At 45.6% G+C, this 9,300-nt stretch overlaps 1 protein-coding gene across 1 annotated transcript; it reads left to right on the top strand.

The window, feature by feature from the left end:
- The first annotated feature begins 216 nt into the window (after window positions 1–216).
- Window positions 217–5,522, top strand: LOC107307792 (purine nucleoside phosphorylase-like). Its single transcript, XM_015851295.2, has 2 exons — window positions 217–369; window positions 5,331–5,522. The coding sequence occupies exons 1-2, from the start codon at window positions 229–231 to the stop codon at window positions 5,520–5,522; spliced, it is 333 nt and encodes a 110-aa protein (XP_015706781.1). The 5' UTR covers window positions 217–228.
- The last annotated feature ends 3,778 nt before the right edge of the window (window positions 5,523–9,300 follow it).

The raw sequence follows: 9,300 nt of genomic DNA, 5'->3' as shown, positions 1-9,300 counted from the left end.
GGTCCCTATGGGGTCTATGGGGTCTCTATGGGTCTCTATGGGGTCCCTATGGGTCTCTATGGGTCCCTATGGGTCCCTATGTGTCTCTATGTTTCCCTATGGGTCTCTATGGGTCTCTATGGGTCCCTATGGGTCTCTATGGGTCCCTATGGGTCCCTATGTGTCCCTATGGGTCCCTATGGGTCCCTATGTGTCTCTATGGGTCTCTATGGGTCTCTATGGGTCCCTATGGGTCCCAATGTCCCCCTATGTCCCTGTATTGCAGTGTCAGGCCACGCAGGCCGCCTGGTTGTCGGCCATCTTGGCTCGGTGCCCGTCGCCGTCCTTCAGGGCCGCTTCCACCTCTATGAGGGGTACAGCCCCCAGCAGGTGGGTCCTCCAAGGCCTACACAGGCCTCTCTATGGTTCCTCTCTATGGTTCCTCTCTATGGTTCCTCTATATAGTTCCTCTCTATGGTTCCTCTCTATGGTTCTTCTCTATGATCCCTCTCTATGGTTCCAGTCCTCCTACGTCTCTATGATCCCTCCCAGGTCTCTATAGTTCCTCTCTATGATCCCACGTCTCTATGGTACCTCCCAGTCCTCCCACATCTCTATGGTTCCTCTCAATTCCTCTCTATGGTTCCTCTCTATGGTTCCAGTCCTCCCACATCTCTATGGTTCCTCTCTATGATCCCAGGTCTCTATGGTTCCTCCCAGTCCTCCCACGTCTCTATGATCCCTCTCTATGGTTCCCCACCCCCCAAATCTCTATGGTTCCTTCCAGTCCTCCCACCTCTCTATGATCCCTCCCAGGTCTCTATGGTTCTCTGAGTCCTCCCACATCTCTATGGTTCCAGTCCTCCCACCTCTCTATGGTTCCTCCCAGCCAACTCTATGGTTCCTCTGAGTCCTCCTACGTCTCTATGGTCCCTCTCTATGGTTCCTCCCAGTCCTCCCACATCTCTATGTTTCCTCTCAGTCCTCCCACGTCTCTATGGTCCCTCTCTATGATCCCTCCCACCTCTCTATGGTTCTTCTCTATGGTTCCAGTTCTCCTACATCTCTATGGTTCCTCTCTATGGTTCCTCCCAGTCCTCCCACGTCTCTATGGTTCCTCTCTATGACCCTTCCCAGGTCTCTATGGTTCCTCCCAGTCCTCCCAGCTCTCTATGGTTCCTCTCTATGGTTATTCTCTATGGTACCTCCCAGTCCTCCCACCTCTCTATGGTTCCAGTCCTCCCACGTCTCTATGGTTCAACTCTATGGTTCCTCTCTATGGATCCTCTGAGTCCTCCCACATCTCTATGGTTAGTCTCTATGGTTATACTCTATGGTTATTCTCTATGGTAGGTGGTGACTCCCATCCGCACCCTTCGCCTGCTGGGTGTCCATACGCTGGTGCTGACCAACGCGGCTGGAGGACTGCGGCCATGTTTATAGTCCTCCCACCTCTCTATGATCCCTCCCACCTCTCTATGGTTCCTCCCAGTCCTCCCACATCTCTATGATCCCTCTCTATGATCCCATATCTCTATGGTTTCTCTATGTGTTTAATCCATCTCTATGATCCTTCTCTATGGTCCCTCCCATGTCTCTATGGTTCCAGTCCTCCCACGTCTCTATGGTTCTTCTCTATGGTTCCAGTTCTCCTACATCTCTATGATCCCTCTCTATGGTTCCAGTCCTCCCACGTCTCTATGGTTCCTCTCTATGGTTCCTCTCAGTCCTCCCATGTCTCTATGGTTCCTCTCTATGATCCCAGGTCTCTATGGTTCCTCCCAGTCCTCCCACCTATGCTTCCTCCCATCTCTCTATGGCTCCAGTCCTCCCATCTCTCTATTGTTCCAGTCCTCCCACCTCTCTATGATCCCACGTATCTATGGCTCCTCTGAGTCCTCCCACGTCTCTATGGTTCCTCTCTATGGTTCCAGTCCTCCCACCTCTCTATGGTCCCTCTCTATGGTTCCCCCTACAGTCCTCCCACCTATGGTTCCTCCCACCTCTCTATGGTCCCTCCCATGTCTCTATGGTACCTCTGAGTCCTCCCAGGTCTCTATGGTTAGTCTCTATGGTTATACTCTATGGTTATTCTCTATGGTTAATCCATCTCTATGGTAGGTGGTGACCCCCATCCGTACACTGCGGTTACTGGGTGTCCATACGCTGGTGCTGACCAACGCAGCTGGAGGACTGCGGCCATGTTTATAGTCCTCCCACGTCTCTATGATCCCTCTCTATGATCCCACATCTCTATGGTTCCTCTGAGTCCTCCCACCTCTCTATGGTTCCTCTCTATGATCCCAGGTCTCTATGGTTCCTCCCAGTCCTCCCACGTCTCTATGATCCCTCTCTATGATCCCTCCCAGGTCTCTATGGTTCCAGTCCTCCCACCTCTCTATGATCCCTCTCTATGGTTCCTCTGAGTCCTCCTACATCTCTATGGTCCCTCTCTATGGTTCCTCTCTATGGTTCCAGTCCTCCCACCTCTCTATGGTCCCTCCCATGTCTCTGTGGTTCCAGTCCTCCCACCTCTCTATGATCCCTCTCTATGGTTCCTCCCAGTCCTCCCACATCTCTATGGTCCCTCTCTATGAGATCCCTCTCTATGGTTCCTCCCCTCCATCTTTAAAGTCCTCCCACCTCTCTATGGTTCCTCTGAGTCCTCCCACGTCTCTATGGTTCCTCTCTATGGTTCCTCCCAGTCCTCCTTGGTCTCTATGGCTCCAGTCCTCCCACATCTCTATGGTTCCTCTCTATGGTTCCAGTCCTCCTACATCTCTATGGTTCCTCCCAGTCCTCCCACGTCTCTATGGTTCCTCTCTATGATCCCTCCCAGGTCTCTATGGCTCCTTCCAGTCCTCCCACCTCTCTATGATCCCACGTCTCTGTGGTACCTCTGAGTCCTCCCACATCTCTATGGTTCCTCTCTATGGTCCTTCCCACCTCTCTGTTGTTCCAGTCCTCCCACCTCTCTATGATCCCTCCCAGGTCTCTATGGTTCCAGTCCTCCCACATCTCTATGGTTCCTCTGAGTCCTCCCAGGTCTCTATGGTTAGTCTCTATGGTTATTCTCTATGGTTAATCCATCTCTATGGTAGGTGATGACTCCCATCCGCACCCTTCGCCTGCTGGGTGTCCATACGCTGGTGCTGACCAACGCAGCTGGAGGACTGCGGCCATGTTTATAGTCCTCCCACCTCTCTATGATACCTTCCAGGTCTCTATGGTTCCTCCCAGTCCTCCCACATCTCTATGGTCCCTCTCTATGGTTCCTCTCTATGATCCCATGTCTCTATGGTTCCAGTCCTCCCACGTCTCTATGATCCCACGTCTCTATGGTTCCTCTCTATGGTTCCTCTCTATGATTCTTCTCTATGGTTCCTCTGTCCTCTCTATAGTTACAGTCCTCCCACCTCTCTATGGTCCCTCTCTGTGATCCCAGGTCTCTATGGTTCCTCTCTATGATCCCTCCCAGGTCTCTATGGTTCCTACCAGTCCTCCCACGTCTCTATGGTTAGTCTCTATGGTTCCTCTCTATGATCCCAGGTCTCTATAGTTCCTCCCAGTCCTCCCACATCTCTATGATTCCTCTCTATGATCCCTCCCAGGTCTCTATGGTTCCAGTCCTCCTACATCTCTATGATCCCTCACAGGTCTCTATGGTTTCCCCTACAGTCCTCCCACCTATGGTCCCTCCCAGCCAACTCTATGGTACCTCTGAGTCCTCCCACCTCTCTATGGTTAGTCTCTATGGTTAGTCTCTATGGTTATACTCTATGGTTATTCTCTATGGTAGGTGGTGACCCCTATCCGCACACTGCGGTTGCTGGGTGTCCACACGCTGGTGCTGACCAACGCAGCTGGAGGACTGCGGCCATGTTTATAGTCCTCCCACCTCTCTATGATCCCACGTCTCTATGATTCCTCTGAGTCCTCCCACGTCTCTATGGTTCCTCTCTATGGTTCCAGTCCTCCTACATCTCTATGGTTCCAGTCCTCTCACCTCTCTATGATCCCTCCCAGGTCTCTATGGTTCCTCTGAGTCCTCCCACATCTCTATGGTTCCAATCCTCCCACATTTCTATGGTTCCTCCCTATGGTTCCTTCCAGTCCTCCCATCTCTCTATGGTTCCAGTCCTCCCACGTCTCTATGGTTCCTCCCCTCCATCTTTAAAGTCCTCCTACCTCTCAATGGTTCCAGTCCTCCCAGGTCTCTATGGTACCTCTGAGTCCTCCCACGTCTCTATGGTTCCTCTCTATGGTTAATTCATCTCTATGATCCCTCTCTATGATCCCTCCCAGGTCTCTATGGTTCCTCTCAGTCCTCCCATCTCTCTATAGTTCCTCCCAGTCCTCCCACATCTCTATGGTTCCTCTCTATGGTTCCAGTCCTCCTACATCTCTATGATCCCTCCCAGGTCTCTATGGTTCCTCTCAGTCCTTCCATGTCTCTATGGCTCCAGTCCTCCCACCTCTCTATGATCCCAGGTCTCTATGGTTCCTCTGAGTCCTCCCAACCTCTCTATTCGGTCCCTCTCATGGTTTCCTCTCTTATGCGTTCGCTCTGAGTCCTCCACCTCTCTATTTGGGTTCCTCTTCTATGGCTTTAGTTCCTTGGTTATTCTCTATGGTAAGGTAGGTGACTCCCATCCGTACACTGCGGTTGCTGGGTGTCCATTACGGCTGGTGGCTGACCAACGCAGCTGAGGACTGGCGGCATGTTATAGTCCTCCCAACCTCTCATGAATCCCTCCCAGGTTCTCTATGGTCCTCCCCAGTCCTCCCACATCTCTATGATCCCTTCCCTATGACCCTTTCCCAGGTCTCTATGTTTCCATCCCGTAGTCCTTCGCCAAGTCTCTATGCGTTCCTCTCTATGACCCTTCCAGGGTCTCTATGGTTTCCTCCCAGTCCTTCCCATCTCTCTATTCGTTTCCTTCTCAGTCCTTCCCATGTCTCTATGGCTTCCAGTCCTCCACATCTCTTATTGGTTCCTCCTAGTCCTCCCATGTCTCTATGGTTCCTCTCTATGATCCCTCTCTATGGTTCCTCCCAGTCCTCCCACCTCTCTATGATCCCTCCCAGGTCTCTATGGTTTCCTCTCAGTCCTTCCATGTCTCTATTGGCTCCAGTCCTCCCACCTCTCTATGATCCCAGGTCTCTATGGTTCCTCTCTATGGTTCCTCTGAGTCCTCCCACCTCTCTATGGTCCCTCTCTATGGTTCCTCTCTATGGTTCCTCTGAGTCCTCCCACATCTCTATGGTTCCTCTCTATGGTTATTCTCTATGGTTCCTCTGAGTCCTCCCACATCTCTATGATCCATCTCTATGATCCATCTCTATGGTAGGTTGTTACTCCCATCCGTACCCTTCGCCTGCTGGGTGTCCATACGCTGGTGCTGACCAACGCTGCTGGAGGACTGCGGCCATGTTTCCAGCCGGGTCATTTAATGGTCATCAAGGATCACATCGACTTAATGGGGCTCAGCGGGAGGAACCCGCTGGTGGGACCCAATGATGAGAGGTGGGTCATTAATTAATGGGGTCATTAATTAATGGGGTTAATTAGGGGTTAATTAGCCATTATTAGGGGTATTAATGGGGTTATTAGGGCTATTAATGGGGTATTAGGGCTATTAATGGGGTGTATTAGGGGGTTATAGGGTCATTAATGGGGTCTATTAGTCATTAATGGGGTTATTAGGGGTTATTAGGGCTATTAATGGGTTATTAATGGATTATTAGGGGTTATTAGGGGTAATTAATGGGTTATTAGGGCTATTAATGGGTTATTAATGGGGTTATTAGGGGTTATTAGGGATATTAATGGGGTTATTAGGGGTTATTAGGGCTATTAATGGGGTTATTAATGGGTTATTAGGGCTATTAATGGGGTGTATTAGGGGTTATAGGGTCATTAATGGGGTCTATAAGTCATTAATGGGGTTATTAGGGGTTATTAGGGCTATTAATGGGTTATTAATGGGTTTATTAGGGGTTATTAGGGGGTTATTAGGGCTATTAATGGGGTATTAATGGGTATTAGCGCTATTAATGGGTAATTAGGGATCATTAGAGGCTATTAATGGGGTTATTAATGGGTTATTAATGGGGTATTAGGGCTATTAATGGGGTTATTAGGGGTTATATGGGGTTTTTAATGAGGTATTAATGGGTTATTAGTGGGTTATTAGGGCTATTAATTGGGTTGTTATGGGTTATTAGGGTTATTAATGGGGTTATTAATGGGTTATTAGGGTTATTAATGGGGTATTAGGGGTTATTAGTGGGTTATTAGGGCTATTAATGGGGTTATTAGGGCTATTAATGGGGTTATTAGGGGTTATTAGGGGTTAATTAGCCATTATTAATGGGTTATTAGGGCTATTAATGGGTTATTAGGGGTTATTAGGGCTATTAATGGGTTATTAGGGCTATTAATGGGTTATTAGGGCTATTAATGGGGTTATTAGGATTATTAATGGGTCATTAGTGGGTTTATTAGGGCTATTAATGGGTTATTAATGGGTTATTAGGGGGGTTTATGGGGGTTTATGGGGTTATTAATGGGTTATTAGGGCTATTAATGGGGTATTAATGGGTTATTAGGGGTTATTAGTGGGGTATTAGGGGTAATTAATGGGTTATTAGGGCTATTAATGGGGTTATTAGGGGTTAATTTGCCATTATTAGGGTTATTAGTGGGGTTATTAGGGCTATTAATGGGGTATTAATGGGGTTATTAGGGTTATTAGTGGGGTTATTAGGGGTTATTAGGGGTTAATTAGCCATTATTAATGGGTTATTAGGGGTATTAATGGGTTATTAGGGTTATTAGTGGGTTATTAATGGGTTATTAGGGGTTATTAAAGCTATTAATGAGGTTATTAGGGGTTATTAGGGCTATTAATGGGGTTTTAATGGGTTATTAGGGGTTATTAGGGCTATTAATGGGGTTATTAGGGGTTATTAGTGGGTTATTAGTGGGGTTATTAGGGGTAATTAATGGGTTATTAGGGCTATTAATGAGATATTAGGGGTTAATTAGCCATTATTAGGGTTATTAGTGGGGTTATTAGGGGTATTAATGGGGTATTAGGGCTATTAATGGGTTATTAGGGCTATTAATGGGGTTATTAGGGGTTATTAGGGCTATTATTAGGGCTATTAATGGGGTTATTAGGGCTATTAATGGGGTATTAGTGGGTTATTAGGGTTATTAATGGGGTTATTAGGGGTTATAGGGTCATTAATGGGTCTATAAGTCATTAATGGGGTTATTAGGGGTTATTAGAGGCTATTAATGGGTTATTAATAGGTTATTAAGGCTATTAATGGGTTATTAATGTGTTATTAGGGGTTATTAGGGGGTAATTATGGGGTAATTAGGGGGTAATAAGGGGTTATTAGGGGTATTAATGGGTTATTAATGGGTTATTAGTGGCTATTAATGGGTTATTAGTGGGTTATCAGGGTTATTAATGGGGTTATTAGGGGTAATTAATGGGGTCATCAAGGATCACATCGATTTAATGGGGCTCAGCGGGAGGAACCCGCTGGTGGGACCCAATGATGAGAGGTCATTAATTAATTAATGGATATTAATTAATGGGGTTAATTAGGGGTTATTAGGGGTATTAATGGGTTATTGGGGGTTATTAGGGCTATTAATGGGGTTATTAGGGCTATTAATGGGTTATTAGGGCTATTAATGGGGTTATTAGGGCTATTAATGGGGTATTAGTGGGTTATTAGGGCTATTAATGGGGTATTAATGGGGTATTAGGAGGTAATAAGGGGTTATTAGGGGTTATTAGGGCTATTAATGGGTTATTAATGGGGTATTAGGGGGTAATAAGGGGTTATTAGGGGTTATTAGGGGGTTATTTGGGGGGTTTATGGGGTTATTAGGGCTATTAATGGGGTTATTAGGGGTTATTAGGGGTTAATTAGCCATTATTAATGGGTTATTAGGGGTATTAATGGGTTATTAATGGGTTATTAGGGCTATTAATGGGGTTATTAGGGGTTATTAGGGAGTAATTAGCCATTATTAATGGGGTTATTAGGGCTTATTAGGGTATTAATGGGGTATTAATGGGGTTATTAGGGGATATTAGGGTTATTAATGGGGTATTAGGGGTAATTAATGGGTTATTAGGGCTATTAATTGGGTATTAATGGGTTATTAATGGGTTATTAGGGCTATTAATGGGGTTATTAGGGGTTAATTAGCTATTATTAGGGTTATTAGTGGGGTTATTAGGGGTATTAATGGGGTATTAATGGGTTATTAGAGCTATTAATGGGGTTATTAGTGTTATTAGGGTTATTAATGGGGCTATTAGGGGGTTATTAGGAGTAATTAAGGGTTATTAATGGGTTATTAGGGGTTATTAGGGCTATTAATGGGTTATTAGGGCTATTAATGGGGTTATTAGGATTATTAATGGGGTATTAATGGGGTTATTAGGGGTTATTAGGGTTATTAATGGGGTTATTAGGGTTATTAATGGGTTATTAGGGGTTATTAGGGGTTAATTAGCCATTATTAATGGGTTATTAGGGCTATTAATGGGGTATTAGGGGTTATTAGGGGGGTTTATGGGGGGTTATGGGGTTATTAATGGGTTATTAGGGCTATTAATTGGGTATTAATGGGTTATTAATGGGTTATTAGGGCTATTAATGGGGTCATTAGGGGTTATTAGGGCTATTAATGAGGTTATTAGGGGTTATTAGGGGTAATAAGGGGTTATTAGGGGTTATTAATGGGGTTATTAGGGCTATTAATGGGTATTAATGGGGTTATTAGGGGTTATTAGTGAATTATTAGTGGTTAATAGGGGACTATTAGGGGTTATTAGTGGGTTATTAGGGCTATTAATGGGGTATTAATGGGGTTATTAGGGGTTATTAGTGGGTTATTAATGGGTTATTAGGGCTATTAATGGGTTATTAGGGCTATTAATGGGGTATTAGTGGGTTATTAGGGCTATTAATGGGGTTATTAGGGGGTTTATAGGATTGTTAATGGGGTTTATAAGTCATTAATGGGGTTATTAGGGGTTATTAGGGCTATTAATGGGGTATTAATGGGTTATTAGGGGTTATTAGTGGGTTATTAGGGGCTATTAATGGAATTATTAGGGGTTATTAGGGGTTATTAATGGGTTATTAGGGCTATTAATGGGGTTATTAGGATTATTAATGGGGTATTAATGGGGTTATTAGGGTTATTAGTGGGGTTATTAGGGGTTAATTAGCCATTATTAATGGGTTATTAGGGCTATTAATGGGTTATTAGGGCTATTAATG

Source organism: Coturnix japonica, unplaced genomic scaffold (assembly GCF_001577835.2).
Source record: "Coturnix japonica isolate 7356 unplaced genomic scaffold, Coturnix japonica 2.1 chrUnrandom923, whole genome shotgun sequence".
Classification (NCBI taxonomy): Eukaryota; Metazoa; Chordata; class Aves; order Galliformes; family Phasianidae; genus Coturnix; species Coturnix japonica.
This window is presented reverse-complemented; position numbering and strand designations above follow the sequence as displayed.

Excerpts from the sequence above, each read along its gene's own strand:
- LOC107307792 (XM_015851295.2), top strand. The coding sequence starts at position 229 with ATGGGTCCCAATGTCCCCCTATGTCCCTGTATTGCAGTGTCAGGCCAC. Across the intron at positions 370-5,330 it reads AGGGGTACAGCCCCCAGCAG|GTTGTTACTCCCATCCGTAC; the intron begins GTGGGTCCTCCA and ends TCTCTATGGTAG.